The sequence below is a fragment of the Salmo trutta genome, unplaced genomic scaffold (assembly GCF_901001165.1).
Source record: "Salmo trutta unplaced genomic scaffold, fSalTru1.1, whole genome shotgun sequence".
Lineage (NCBI taxonomy): Eukaryota > Metazoa > Chordata > Actinopteri > Salmoniformes > Salmonidae > Salmo > Salmo trutta.
The window spans coordinates 729,640-746,027 of record NW_021822469.1 but is presented as its reverse complement, the minus strand read 5'-3'; the positions used below and the strand labels follow the sequence as shown (position 1 = coordinate 746,027).

The following is a 16,388-nucleotide window of genomic DNA, read 5'->3' as shown; positions in this document are numbered from 1 at the left end:
CTCAACAGAAATATTGGTTCCCAGGGCCCTTATCTCAGCGGAAACATTTCCCCTGGGAAGGGAAACGGAGGCGCGACTTCAGGAACTACCATACCTCCTTGTTAACTTCCTGCGGTGCAGTGTGGTGTGATAGGCTGATAGCGTCACCTGAGGGACTAGCCCAGTTGGTTTCTGGGCAATAAAGCCAGAACGCTAGGCAGGTATCACATGGTTATTACAGACAGTAATGACTGTTAGTTTAACTAGTCTCTGTTTTAGCCTCTTACCTTGTGTGAGTAGTGAGGATCCATGATCCGGGCCAGCCCAAAGTCTCCTATCTTCAGCACTAGGTCCTCTGTGTTGACGAACAAGTTGGCAGGCTTCAGGTCTCTGTGCAGTACGTTGGCAGAGTGGATGTACTTGAGGCCTCTCAGCAGCTGGTACATGAAGAGTCTGGCGTGGTCCTCAGAGAGAAGACCCCTCTCCAGGAGCTGACACAGGTCTGTCTCCATGTACTCCTGGACGATGTACACAGAGTTCACCTCTGTCAGAGAGACTATGTCCTCTGTTAGGTGGCGACCGCTGGGCCCTAGAGTCTCAAATACCTGGCAGAGGGAAGGTGTTCATATGTTAACATCAACTCATATGAGCAGATACACCTGCATGTTGTCTGTATGTTCTTGACTGTGTGTAGTGTGACTCAAGTGCTTTAGCAGTAACTAGTGTGAGGTAGTCCAGCAATTGGAAGGGACTTGTATTGTTCTACTCAGGCCAAGTCATATGACTGCAGAGTTTGATGTTGCAGTGTGACTTGAGCAAGGGGAGTTCCCCCCACTGTCTGCAGTGTTAGGAGCTGACCCATTCCACTGCTGTCCTGACAAAAGACATTTCCATACGAATGGCCAATAAAAAGGTATTGTACAGTTGGTTACTGCATTTCCTGTGTTACCTTGACGGTGTTGTCATGGTCCAGCCTCCTGATGATCTTGATCTCTCTCAGGGCGTGTTTGACGCTCTGAGGGTCCGTCAGGATGATCTTCTTCACCGCCACGCGTTTGTCGCAGTCCGTGTCGACGGCTGAGAACACCAGGCCGTTCCCTCCGTAGCCCAGAGGCTTCAGGTCCATGTAGCGTGGGCCCAGGTCAAACCCATGGATGTTCATCAGAGACTCAAACTTCTCCGCCATCTTGGATTTGGTGTTTTGACTAAGTTTCTATTGACTTTTGGGGTTGTTCAATACAAAACGGACAAACTGACTGATAATAAGCTATAGGAGGTCTTAACTGGTGTGTAATATTGTGAAAATATAAATGTGGGTGGTATAACCCTTACAGAAGACTACTGTTTCCCCCTGTCTAACCCTCACAGAATCACACGGCTCTCTGACTCACAACAAGAGTAGAAAGTCATGTTTGTTTGACAAATGGAGCAAGTTTCTCAGGCCTAATATGAATTACTTTTTCGAAATCTTTTTTTTTTGTCGCTTCTCTGGTTATTAAACCGTTTTTAAATGTTTAGTGTTTAACAGCCAGCAATAATGGAATGAACTCAAAAGGCCAATTCAAAAACTACAACAGCATCTGGTTGCATCCTCACAGTGCAGATACATTCAGTTATAGACTCATCCTGTGCAGCTGCATTGATTTTAAATGCGCTAAAAAGCACTACAATTTTAAATTATATATTTTTTTGTTTTTGTATTTACTCAATCTTCTTTTTGTTGGAACCACCGCTCATCCAAAATGGTGTCTTGCCTTTTAGTCTTCACAGAGTAGTCTGGCCCTCAACAATCGGGTGGCTCAAGCTCACCACAGTCGCAATCAAAACTATCCTCCATTTTACATGGGCGTAACCTGAAACAGAAACAACACAATGCTTTAGGTCAGCAATCAGACAACAATTAGACAATAGTAACACTGCTGGCTGACCTGACATAGTTCCATTCAACCCTTTAATAGCCTGACGTCAAACGGACTGAACGACTGTCACTGTCCAATTTAAGATGACCCAAAAGAGAAATACATGGAGAGGTGCTAGCTAATACATTTCAAAAGTTTCAAACTAGGTTTTTCATCCAATTGGCGACAGATTTTCACACAAATATTCAAAAATCTGCATAAAAACAATATGCAAATTTTCCCACCAGAGTTTCCATCAAATTGACTTGTGCATGATGACATAGTGCGCATCAAAATACATGTTGCGGTTAAATTCCCATGTAAAAAAGAAGAAGCTAGTTAAATGGGTTCTCATCACATTTTCAATTCTACTGATGGTTTTCACAACAAATGTTGTATAGCCAGTGTGTCCATTCTGGTATTGGCACGTGTGCACTAGACAACCGCTCACTAGACAACCGCTCACTAGACAACCGCTCACTAGACAACCGCTCACTAGACAACCGCTCACAGATACAGTGCGGGTATAGACTACAATCTGATTATTATTCGACAAAAGAAAGAGAGATTATCTTTATTTGTCAAACGGCAGCCAAGCATCGACGATCACGTCAACAGAATAAGACCCTTGATATTTATTGAAAAATAGTCTTATATTTGAACTATGAGAAAAATGTCCAGTTTTACTCAATAAACTTCTCAAAATAGCTTGCTACCAATAGCTTTGTAATCCAGCCAAGTTGCAATAAAGACCATATGGTCTGCGGAAAGTCGCTAGGCAGATGTTAGAACGGGCAAAACTAGTTTGGGAAAGGGGGATACCTAGTCAGTTGTACAACTGAATGCCTCCAACTGAAACGTGTCAGAGAGGTGCAGGGGGCTGCCTTAATCCACATCTCTGGGACCCGGGGAACACACCGGGTTAACTGCCTTGCTCAGGGGCAGAATTACAGATTTTTTACCTAGTCAGCTCGGGGATATCAATCCAGCAACCTTAAGGTTACTGGCCCAACACTCTAACTTAAGCGACTGAGTGTGGTCTGATCGTCGGTGCCAGGCATACTGGTTCCAGTATCTCAGAAACGGCCAGCCTCCTAGACTTTTCACGCACGACAGTGTCTAGGGTATACCGAGAATGGTGCGACAAACAAAAAACATCCAGTCAGCGGCTGTCCTGTGGGCAAAAACAGCTTGTTGATGAGAGGTCTTAAGAGACTGTCAAGGAATGATTTCCTGGCACACGTTAGGTCCATTGATAGCAATGTTCCCATGCCCGGAAGATTTCAGGCTGTTCTGGAGGCGAAGGGGGGTCTGACCCAGTACTAAATTGGTGTACCTAATACACTGTGGCCAGTTTATATGGCACACGACCAGTTAAACGCCTAGAGTCAAGGTCCACGCCCCTGCGGAAATCGAATTAGCTTAAACAAATTCCCATCAAAATCCACCTGTTTAACCTGGAGACATCTGTATGGGCTGCGTCTCAATACAATCTGTTATTCAATGTGCTTCTATGAGCTAATAGTAGTAAGGCCAAATTCAATGTTTCATATACACTGCTCAAAAAAATAAAGGGAACACTTAAACAACACAATGTAACTCCAAGTCAATCACACTTCTGTGAAATCAAACTGTCCACTTAGGAAGCAACACTGATTGACAATACATTTCACATGCTGTTGTGGAAATGGAATAGACAACAGGTGGATATTATAGGCAATTAGCAAGACACCCTCAATAAAGGAGTGGTTCTGCAGGTAGGGAACACAGACAACTTCTCAGTTCCTATGCTTCCTGGCTGATGTTTTGGTCACTTTTGAATGCTGGCGGTGCTTTCACTCTAGTGGTAGCATGAGACGGAGTCTACAACCCACAAAAGTGGCTCAGGTAGTGCAGCTCATCAAGGATGGCACATCAATGCGAGCTGTGGCAAGAAGGTTTGCTGTGTCTGTCAGCGTAGTGTCCAGAGCATGGAGGCGCGACCAGGAGACAGGCCAGTACATCAGGAGACGTGGAGGAGGCCGTAGGAGGGCAACAACCCAGCAGCAGGACCGCTACCTCCGCCTTTGTGCAAGGAGGAGCAGGAGAAGCACTGCCAGAGCCCTGCAAAATGACCTCCAGCAGGCCACAAATGTGCATGTGTCTGCTCAAACGGTCAGAAACAGACTCCATGAGGGTGGTATGAGGGCCCGACGTCCACAGGTGGGGGTTGTGCTTACAGCCCAACACCGTGCAGGACGTTTGGCATTTGCCAGAGAACACCAAGATTGGCAAATTCGCCACTGGCACCCTGTGCTCTTCACAGATGAAAGCAGGTTCACACTGAGCACGTGACCGACGTGACAGTGTCTGGAGACGCCGTGGAGAACGTTCTGCTGCCTGCAACATCCTCCAGCATGACCGGTTTGGCGGTGGGTCAGTCATGGTGTGGGGTGGCATTTCTTTGGGGGGGCCGCACAGCCCTCCATGTGCTCGCCAGAGGTAGCCTGACTGCCATTAGGTAGCGAGATGAGATCCTCAGACCCCTTGTGAGACCATATGCTGGTGCGGTTGGCCCTGCGTTCCTCCTAATGCAAGACAATGCTAGACCTCATGTGGCTGGAGTGTGTCAGCAGTTCCTGCAAGAGGAAGGCATTGATGCTATGGACTGGCCCGCCCGTTCCCCAGACCTGAATCCAATTGAGCACATCTGGGACATCATGTCTCGCTCCATCCACCAACGCCACGTTGCACCACAGACTGTCCAGGAGTTGGCGGATGCTTTAGTCCAGATCTTGGAGGAGATCCCTCAGGAGACCATCCGCCACCTCATCAGGAGCATGCCCAGGCGTTGTAGGGAGGTCATACAGGCACGTGGAGGCCACACACACTACTGAGCCTCATTTTGACTTGTTTTAAGGACATTACATCAAAGTTGGATCAGCCTGTAGTGTGGTTTTCCACTTTCATTTTGAGTGTGACTCCAAATCCAGACCTCCATGGGTTGATAAATTGGATTTCCATTGATTATTTTTGTGTGATTTTGTTGTCAGCACATTCAACTATGTAAAGAAAAAAGTATTTAATAAGATTATTTCTTTCATTCAGATCTAGGATGTGTTGTTTAAGTGTTCCCTTTATTTTTTTGAGCAGTATATATATATTTTATACCTAAATAGGTCCTGAATTTAAAAAATAAAATAGATAAATGATCCTTTGTAGGATCATCTTAAAACAATTCCATATGTTAGCTTAGTTTTCACACTTTACATACAGAGTTGAAATATCTAGCCAACATTTTTTAATTGAATTACATTGGTTGTTAACGTCGGCCGACATGACACTTTGGCTAAAGGCAAATACATACTAGTAGTCATGGCTCCTGCTCGAGTGGACACATTCTGGGTGATGTGAAACAACGTCATCATCTCACTGGCTTCTCTAGCGAGCTCTCATTGGCTATAGATAATCACCGTTCTCAGTCAGAATTTGTCATTGCACATTTCACACTACAAGAGCATTGCAGAGTTTGTGCCATTAAAATCAAACATTTGAAAATATTGGGATGTTTGGGACTGCTCAAAGATTGGATCGGAAAACCTCAGATTGCGTCTCTGACCCGCTCACATTAAGCGAGTGTTGGTGACAGCCGCGCGCCTCAAGTAGGCAACGACATGGGGATTTCATATCCGAGCTCAAAAATTTGTCTCAGAGTATTTCACACTAACACTGTACGCAAATCCGAGACACTCCATTTAGGATGATATGTTACGTTTAGGAAGGTATTTATTAATTGGTGGATGTCCATCATACATTTCATATGATATGTTACAAATTGCAATCAGTACAATGTTACGAATTGCAATTTGTACAATATATGTTACAAATTTGCTAAACATATGATATTCCAATTTGTCGTGATCATTTTTTGCTAAGTGGCTAACGTTAGCTTTAGGGGTTAAGGGAAAGGTTAGCTAACATGCTAAGTAGTTGCAAAATAGCTAAAAAAAGAAGCAGGTAGTTGCAAAGTCCTAATTAGCTCAAATACAACCTTCGGGTTGCTATATGTTCGCGTTATACGCCCACCTAATCACGCTCCTTTAATTTATGCCTTAAGTAACCTATCTTATGTAACAATACCAAACGTAACATATCATACTAACTTGAGTGTCCCAGATTTACTTTTACTATGTTACGTCTAGTCTATGAGACCAGTCTGGGGACTGCTAAATCGGGGGCAAAATCATGTAGTGTACAGTCGTGGCCAAAAGTTGAGAATGACACAAATATTAATTTTCACAAAGTCTGCTTTCTCAGTTTGTATGATGGCAATTTGCATATACTCCAGAATGTTATGAAGAGTGATCAGATGAATTGCAATTAATTGCAAAGTCCCTCTTTGCCATGCAAATTAACTGAATCCCCCAAAAACATTTCCACTGCATTTCAGCCCTGCCACAAAAGTTCCAGCTGACATGTCAGTGATTCTTTCGTTAACACAGGTGTGAGTGTTGACGAGGACAGGGCTGGAGATCACTCTGTCATGCTAATTGAGTTCGAATAACAGACTGGAAGCTTCAAAAGGAGGGTGGTGCTTGGAATCATTGTTCTTCCTCTGTCAACCATGGTTGCCTGCAAGGAAACACGTGCCGTCGTCATTGCTTTGCACAAAAAGGGCTTCACAGGCAAGGATATTGCTGCCAGTAAGATTGCACCTAAATCAACATTTATCGGATCTTCAAGAACTTCAAGGAGAGCTGTTCAATTGTTGTGAAGAAGGCTTTAGGGCGCCCAAGAAAGTCCAGCAAGCGCCAGGACCGTCTCCTAAAGTTGATTCAGCTGCGGGATCGGGGCACCACCAGTACAGAGCTTGCTCAGGAATGGCAGCAGGCAGGTGTGAGTGCATCTGCACGCACAGTGAGGCGAAGACTTTTGGAGGATGGCCTGGTGTCAAGAAGGGCAGCAAAGATGCCACTTCTCTCCAAGAAAAACATCAGGGACAGACTGATATTCTGCAAAAGGTACAGTGATTGGATTGCTGAAGACTGGAGTAAAGTCATTTTCTCTGATGAATCCCCTTTCCGATTGTTTGGGGCATCCTGAAAAGAGCTTGTCCAGAGAAGACAAGGTGAGCGCTACCATCAGTCCTGTGTCATGCCAACAGTAAAGCATCCTGAGACCATTCATGTGTGGGGTTGCTTCTCAGCCAAGGGAGTGGGCTCACTCACAAGTTTGCCTAAGAACACAGCCATGAATAAAGAATGGTACCAACATATCCTCCGAGAGCAATTTCTCCCAACCATCCAGGAACAGTTTGGTGACGAACAATGCCTCTTCCAGCGTGACGGAGCACTTTGCCATAAGGCAAAAGTGATAACTAAGTGGCTCGGGGAACAAAACATCGATATTTTGGGTCAATGGCCAGGAAACTCCCCAGACCTTAATCCCATTGAGAACTTGTGGTCAATCCACAAGAGGTGGGTGAACAAACAAAAACCCACAAATTCTGACAAACTCCAAGCATTGATAATGCAAGAATGGGCTGCCATCAGTCAGGATGTGGCCCAGAAGTTAATTGACAGCATGCCAGGGCAGATTGCAGAGATCTTGAAAAAGAAGGGTCAACACTGCAAATATTGACTCTTTGCATCAACTTCATGTAATTGTCAATAAAAGCCTTTGACACTAATGAAATGCTTGTAATTATACTTCAGTATTCCATAGTAACATCTGACAAAAATATCTAAAGACACTGAAGCAGCAAACTTTGTGGAAATTAATATTTGTGTCATTCTCAACTTTTGGCCACGACTGTACACTTGGCTTAAATGTGGGCGGACTGGACCGCCGACCTCACATAAAATGACAGTTTTTATAAAAATACTTATTTCAGCACCTAAAGAATAGCGTTAGCCTGTAATTACACAGAACAATGCATGTAATTGCACAGAACAATGCATGTAATTGCAGGCTATTCTTTGGGTGCTGAAATCAGTAGTTTTTAATAAAAACTTCATTTTAAATGTGACTCGACACTCCAGTGATGCCAATTTAGCGACTTTGTTGCTAGATTTAGCAAGTCAGATCCTTCCAGCGACTTATTGGCAAAAGAGTAGAGACAAATGTAGATACTTTTTAAAGGCTGCCCCAGTGACTTTGGGTTGATTTTATTTATTTAACAAGGCAAGTCAGTTCAGAACAAATTCTTATTTACAATGACCGCCTACCCAGGCCAAACCCGGACGACGCTGGGCCAATTGCGCGCCGCTCTATGGGACTCCCAATCAAGGCCGGATGTGATGCAGCCTGGATTCGAACCAGGGACTGCAGTGTCTTATCCCCCTACGCCACTCTCAGACCACTGCGCCACTCGGGATTTAGTGACTTCCGTGTTTATGTGCCTGCCTGGCTAAAGTCAGCTGCTCTTCTCCTGCTCCACTGAGGTAGCCCACTCTAGTCTCTGTCCTCATCCCTCTGCTGCAGCGAGTGAAGTTCATTTATTACATCGGCTCCTTGTTAAATGACACCACAGCTCTATAAGGCATACACAATAACAACAAGTAAAAAAAATAGATAGTGTATACTATTTTCAAAAAAAGTACTTGCCGTTTTTTTATGTACATTTTAATGATTTAATCGGGTCTTTTTAGTTATCCTTCAAACATTCTATTTAGCTTTGGGGAATGTCTCATTGCATGAGAGGACTGAGGGACAGCATAAACGTAAAAACAAATCCCTATTCAGTCATCTAGGGACAAATGGACAAAAGCTACTTTACTTTAAAAAAAATCGATTTTAACACTGCGCCGCTCAACTCCATCGTAAATCGTGGAGTTGAGTCGGCTAGCAAACTAGCTACTGTAGTATCGTTCGCTAGGTAGCTAACTAGCTACACACTTTATCCAAAACGGAGCTAGCCAAAAAACACCGAATTGTTTAAATGTAAATAACACGGCGATAGCAGCTAGCCAACAAAACATATTCGCCGTATTGCTGACTATAGGTTATTTTGTGTGAAGCTAGTTCATCGTCATAACGTGGGGGTTTTCAGATAGCCACTGCTAGCCAAGTTAACCATGTGATCGCCCCCCCATAAAAGTCATGAACCCCCGACTCCTGTGATATCTCGGGGAACAGACCCCTAGTTGACTGTTAGCTTATCCTACCTTACAGGTGAAATTAAATGTCGTTGATATTCAGCCAACGGCTACTATATAACGTTACCCATATAAACATGACATCGAATCAAATGACCAACGTTTATCCACATATTTGTTTGACAGAGCGCTTTCCAACGATCCTGTGACATGAACAAAGGCGCCTGTTGTTGGCTTGAGGGTCTGTAGTTTAGCTGGCTAACCTCCCAAACCAGTCGCTAGCTAGCTCCGTCGGCTACGTGGTCGTACCTCTTGAGGTATAAAAGAGCGGATCCTACTCCCTCCTAACACAAAGCCGTTGCCAAACCGACGTCGAAAATCAACGTATTCTGCCGTTTAAAAACATAATACGACCTCCCCACATAACAATACACTTGTCCGAAATAGTATTGAATCACTTACTGTTCTCGTCCGTTTCATTTGATATAGCTATGTTTTTCAAAGCGATATAAGGTCGGGCTGCGCTCCGTTGGCACTGCCCTGCGAGTCTGTTACAATCGCCATTCAGACTGGCTGCTTGCGTCAGCGTCATTCAAGAGACGTGGAGAATGGAGACGATGGGAAACCAGGCGGTAAATTCAAAATACCGGAATAAAACGCATATTTAGGGCGATTCTATCTTCTAATGTTTGTCTGATGTTATTTTACTGACTATGTTTTTTGTTATGTTTAAAAATAGCCTAGTGTCCGAATAAACTGTTATTTTACGCTGTGGGCCCTGAAGTTATTGTCAGCCAGGCAGAATCTTATCCTAAGTAGATAACCCCAATACAAAGGAAAAACACTAACAGGCCATCATCACTATTGAATGGAGGATCAAAGCAGCCTTGGGAAACCTCAAACGCAAAACAGTTAAACACTAAGTAAGTCATTAAAACAGTTACAAATCAATTAACAGCCATTAAAACAGTTAACATCAATTCATTATTAAACTGCTGATAGTTCGGATTATGTTAATTCAGAAGGTCAATGTTTTTAGACGTAGGCCTGTATATAAATAATGCATAGGCCTAATTGACAATCTATCATGTTCAGCCTATAGGCCTATATAAAGCCTATAGCCTAAAATAATGCATAGCCTATAGGCCTAATTGACAATAATGTTGAGCCTATATATAAAGCCTATATCTTATGTTTATAGTAAACACAGAGACTATGCGGTTGAGTCTGACTGCTCAATGAAGTCCTCATGTATTAAACTTAAAGTAAAACAAGGATCGATTGGCGGTATAAGCTTATCTTCACATCAAAATCAATCAATCAATCATGACCTATAGTTTTCTGTATTTCTCTCGCATGTATTTTACCTGTTATTGACTCGGCACAGGTGCAGTGCCTGTTACATTTGGACCATATGTCACACACAGTTGTTGAGACGGAGGATTATATTTATGTTTTCAAAATAAATATTCAATATCAACACTCAAGAGAGATACTAATATTTGTGCCAACTTCCAAGCAAGTCAGTCAGACAAGACAGACAAACTTGTTTTGGAAATTCCTCTGCTTGCGGAAGACTGCAGAGGTGCTGCCGTTGTTTTTCATCCTTCAGCAGCAATGCAGTGTTTTCTGAGCGCTGCCTAATGCTATTTTCAGATTATGGTACACAGTACTGCATTATTAGCCGCGTTAGAGATAAAAGTCGCTCGGAAACGTTACTGGTGCTGCGTGAGGATTTAGATAGTCCATCTGTCATGATGCGCAGGGCTTGTCGCCTTTTTCTGCTATCTTTTTTTGCCTTCTTTTTTTTCCCCGACTAGCGGTATGTGGAATCTCTCGCACTGCGATCTACCTACATCCTCCCGAAATAAATATTCCGAATAAACGAATATAAATCACACAGAAATAAAACAGAATAGCCAAAAATTCGGATCCAGAGATATTCAGATAGATTCTGCAGGTCTGGGGTCCTTGTCTGCTATGCAGTAGCTTCAGCAGTCAGTCTGTGAGCCAGTGTGATGTAACAACATCAGCATAGGCAGCACCAGAGCAGGGGAGAGCGGAGGGGAAGGAGGATATGTAGGATATGTTGATGAATGAACGAGCACCAGAATCAGCCAGTTTAATGAGAGGACCGGAAGAGGCGGGACGCGGAAGCAGCAGGAGCAATATGGTAGGTTGCTCCCATCAACTGCAGTGTCCATCAACAGGGCCAGCAGACCATGTGAAGAGCCATGTGGCTGAGAATGCTGCAGAACGTTACCTGACCCAGCCTGGGGTGATGATGTAGACTAGTGGGATGGAGAGACTGGAAGGATGCTTAGTCTATTATGCGACAGACATGGTGAGGTGATGTGAGCATTTTGAGACTATGTCCAAGGAGCAGGCTACAGATCAGCTGTGTTCTCTGTCAGTTCCATATGAAGGGTAAAAGCAAAATAGCTGAATGGAATTCTGACCAATGCTACAAATCGCCTAGGCACACACACACACTCACACATAAATCAATAACTATGACATAGATCGATCACTACAGTAATATATAGATCGATCACTTCGGTAATATATAGATCAATCACTACAGTAATATATAGATCAATCACTACGGTAATATATAGATCAATGACTACGGTAATATATAGATCAATCACTACAGTAATATATAGATCAATCACTACAGTAATATATAGATCAATCACTACAGTAATATATAGATCAATCACTACAGTAATATATAGATCAATCACTATAGTAATATATAAATCAATCACTATGGTAATATATAGATCAATCACTACGGTAATATATAGATCAATCACTTCGGTAATATATAGATCAATCACTTCGGTAATATATAGATCAATCACTTCGGTAATATATAGATCAATCACTATGGTAATATATAGATCAATCACTATGGTAATATATAGATCAATCACTATCGTAATATATAGATCAATCACTACGGTAATATATAGATCAATCACTTCGGTAATATATAGATCAATCACTACGGTAATATATAGATCACTACAGTAATATATAGATCACTGCGGTAATATATAGATCAATCACTACAGTCATATATAGATCAATCACTACAGGTATATATATCAATAACTACAGTAATATATAGATCAATCACTTCGGTAATATATAGATCAATCACTACAGTAATATATAGATCAATCACTACAGTAATATATAGATCAATCACTACAGTATTATATAGATCAATCACTACAGTTATATATAGATCAATCACTACAGTAATATATAGATCAATCACTACAGTAATATATAGATCAATCACTACAGTAATATATAGATCAATCACTTCGGTAATATATAGATCAATCACTATGGTAATATATAGATCAATCACTATGGTAATATATAGATCAATCACTACGGTAATATATAGATCAATCACTACGGTAATATATAGATCACTACAGTAATATATAGATCAATCACTACGGTAATATAGATAGATTGATCACTACAGTAATATATAGATCAATCACTACAGTAATATATAGATCAATCACTTCGGTATTATATAGATCCATAACTACAGTAATATATAGATCAATCACTACAGTAATATATAGATCAATCACTTCGGTAATATATAGATCAATCACTATGGTAATATATAGATCAATCACTATGGTAATATATAGATCAATCACTACGGTAATATATAGATCAATCACTACGGTAATATATAGATCACTACAGTAATATATAGATCAATCACTACGGTAATATAGATAGATTGATCACTACAGTAATATATAGATCAATCACTACAGTAATATATAGATCAATCACTTCGGTATTATATAGATCCATAACTACAGTAATATATAGATCAATCACTACAGTAATATATAGATCAATCACTACAGTAATATATAGATCAATCACTTCGGTATTATATAGATCCATAACTACAGTAATATATAGATCAATCACTACAGTAATATATAGATCAATCACTTCGGTAATATATAGATCAATCACTACAGTAATATATAGATCCATCACTACGGTAAAATATAGATCAATAACTACAGTAATATATAGATCAATCACTACGGTAATATATAGATCAATCACTTCGGTAATATATAGATCAATCACTTCGGTAATATATAGATCAATCACTTCGGTAATATATAGATCAATCACTTCGGTAATATAGATAGATTGATCACTACAGTAATATATAGATCAATCACTACGGTAATATAGATAGATTGATCACTACAGTAATATATAGATCAATCACTACAGTAATATATAGATCAATCACTACAGTAATATATAGATCACTACAGTAATATATAGATCAATAACTACAGTAATATATAGATCAATCACTACAGTAATATATAGATCAATCACTATGGTAATATATAGATCAATCACTACAGTAATATATAGATCAATCACTACGGTAATATATAGATCACTACAGTAATATATAGATCAATAACAGCAGTAATATATAGATCAATCACTACAGTAATATATAGATCAATCACTATGGTAATATATAGATCAATAACTACAGTAATATATAGATCACAATATATAGATCAATCACTACGGTATAGATAGATTGATCACTACAGTAATATATAGATCAATCACTACATTAATATATAGATCAATCACTACAGTAATATATAGATCACTACAGTAATATATAGATCAATAACTACAGTAATATATAGATCAATCACTACAGTAATATATAGATCAATCACTATGGTAATATATAGATCAATCACTACAGTAATATATAGATCAATCACTACGGTAATATATAGATCACTACAGTAATATATAGATCAATAACTACAGTAATATATAGATCAATCACTACAGTAATATATAGATCAATCACTATGGTAATATATAGATCAATAACTACAGTAATATATAGATCAATAACTACAGTAATATATAGATTGATCACTACAGTAATATATAGATCAAACACTACAGTAATATATGGATCAATCACTACAGTAATATATAGATCAATCACTACAGTAATATATAGATCAATCACTACAGTAATATATAGATCAATCACTACAGTAATATATAGATCAATCACTTCGGTAATATATAGATCAATCACTTCGGTAATATATAGATTGATCACTACAGTAATATATAGATCACTAGAGTAATATATAGATCGATCACTACAGTAATATATAGATCAATAACTATGACATAGGTCATTTGGGCTCCCGAGTGGGGCAGTGGTCTAAGGCACTGCATCTCAGTGCATCTCACTACAGTTTCTGGTTCGATTCCAGGCTGTACCACATCCAGCTGTGATTGGGAGTCCCATAGGGCGACGCACAATTGGCCCAGCTTTGTCTGGGTTTTGGCGGGGTAGGCCATCATTCCAAATAAGAATTTGTTGTAGTTAAATAAAGGTAAAAAGAAAAAAAAGGTAAATCAAAGTTGCTGAAAATGTCCCAGTGTACTAATGAGTCCTCACACTTTCCCCCTCTCCTCCCCCTCCCCTCCCCCTCTCCTCCCCCCTCACCTCCCCTCTCATATCTCCTCCCCCTCTCCTCCTCTCCCCCTCTCATATCTCCTCCCCCTCTCCTCCCCCTCTTCTCTCTCCTCCCCTCTCACCTCCCCCTCTCATATCTCCTCCCCCTCTCTTCCCCTGTTTCCTCCCCCTCTCGTCCTCCTCCTCCTCCTCTCTTCTCAAGGTTAGTCTACAGTATAATTTGTTGAGGCCCTTTGACTCCCTCTCAAAGAACATTCATATTGTTCGTGATTGTGTCAACCTGCTGAGGGGAGCTGAAGTGGTAGGATATCAATCACACTTGCTTATGTAACTAATGTTGATATGTTGAAACTGCAGCCGTATTACTACGCAGATGGTCAGTATGAAGTAGCACCATAGATAGTGGGAGCTGGATTTGACAAAACAACGCTGCCGTGACTTTGATATCAAATTGAAACTCCATCCTAATGCACATAGGGACAACACACCTGTGTCTACACTGTTACTACAGAAGCACTTTGTATCGATGTGCTGTGCCTTACGGGCTAAGACATCCCTGTCTGAGTCCCAGGATGCATTACAAATAGCACCCTAGGGCATAGGGGTCTATTTGGGACTTAATTCCAGTGTTATTTCATCTGCACAGAATGTTCTCTTTCCTCAGAGTGTGAAGAGTGGTTCTGACTACCGTGTCTCCAAGGAGATGTGAAAATTCTGTTTACACCCGTCTGTCACTCTGCTGCTGTGATGATGACAGCGGGAATAATCAAAGGAAGCTCATCACAAGCCTGCCTGCATGCCTGTATTTCTGCCTGCCTGCTTTTCTGCCTGTCTGTCTTTTTGCCTGCCTCAGCCTTCACTCATGCTTCCAGCTCACCATATCTCACCACAGAGAGAGAAAAAGAGAGACATACAGAGATCTCTAGCGCTCGTTGTTCATCTACAATCGTCAAAAACTATTCGGCTGAAACAGACAGGCACAGGAACTTGCCCAGCCAATAAACCTCTCATGTCCCTTAGACTCTCCTACATGTCCAGCCAATAAACCTCTCATGTCCCTTAGACTCTCCTACATGTCCAGCCAATAAACCTCTCATGTCCCTTAGACTCTCCTACATGTCCATAGAACACTTCAACCAGAGTCCCTCTGCACTTATACTGTTCTTCTGCCTTGTTCAACTTAGTCTGTAACATGATATTACAGCCTTCTATCTCTCTTACCATGGTTGAAATCCTCCCGGAGTGTCAGGAACGCCATGGTACAGAACAGCAGTTAATCCATACAGTTATGCACTAAAGAAAGAGACCAATATCCAACGGTCCAACACGGCTTATCCCACAGTCCACAGGGCTTACAGTAGCCCCTCAGCAGCCAGGCAAAGGGAAGTAGACAGTTGCCAGACAGACAGTCCACTAGTAGCCTGTGGAGTGACACAGTACTGTGTAGAAATAGATTGTCACAGTCTTGGTGATATGTTGTGTTGCTCCATGTGAGTCAGTCTGGGTTGGGAGGTGGAGCTCCATGAAGAGTACATATAGGCTGAACATGGAGAGAGGGAGAGAGAGAGGGGGAGAGAGGGGGAGGAAGGGGGAGAGAGAGAGAGTGAGGGAGCGAGGGGGAGGAGCGAGGGAGCGAATGAGAGAGGGGGAAGAGAGAGGGAGGAGAAAGGGAGAGAGAGGGAGACTGAAGGGGGAGGAGAGAGAAGGTAGAGATGGAGGGAGAGAGGGAGGAGGAGTCTAAGCTGAATATGGTTAGATCTGTCACTGTGTCACAATACCTGTTAGTCTCTCTCTCTCTCTCTCTCTCTCTCTCTCTCTCTCTCTCTCTCTCTCTCTCTCTCTCTCTCGTCTCTCTCTCTCTCCTCTCCTCTCTCTCCTCTCTCTTCT

General features: G+C 41.6%; 1 protein-coding gene across 3 annotated transcripts in view; it reads right to left on the bottom strand.

Annotated features, from left to right (window-relative positions):
• Nucleotides 1-15,951, bottom strand: part of LOC115182360 (mitogen-activated protein kinase 6) — a 28,598-nt gene extending 12,647 nt beyond the window's left edge. The window contains exons 1-3 of one of the 3 annotated variants that reach the window (XM_029743979.1): nucleotides 15,723-15,951; nucleotides 929-1,832; nucleotides 267-584 (exon numbers count right to left, since the gene is read on the bottom strand). In XM_029743979.1, the coding sequence (XP_029599839.1) occupies nucleotides 267-584; nucleotides 929-1,165 (555 nt within the window). In that variant the 5' untranslated portion in view covers nucleotides 1,166-1,832; nucleotides 15,723-15,951. Of the gene's footprint in view, nucleotides 1-266; nucleotides 585-928; nucleotides 1,833-9,415; nucleotides 9,557-10,320; nucleotides 10,482-15,722 lie in introns of those variants that run through there. The other 2 variants (XM_029743980.1, XM_029743978.1) reach the window with 2 other exon arrangements.
• Between the last annotated feature and the right edge of the window lie 437 nt (nucleotides 15,952-16,388).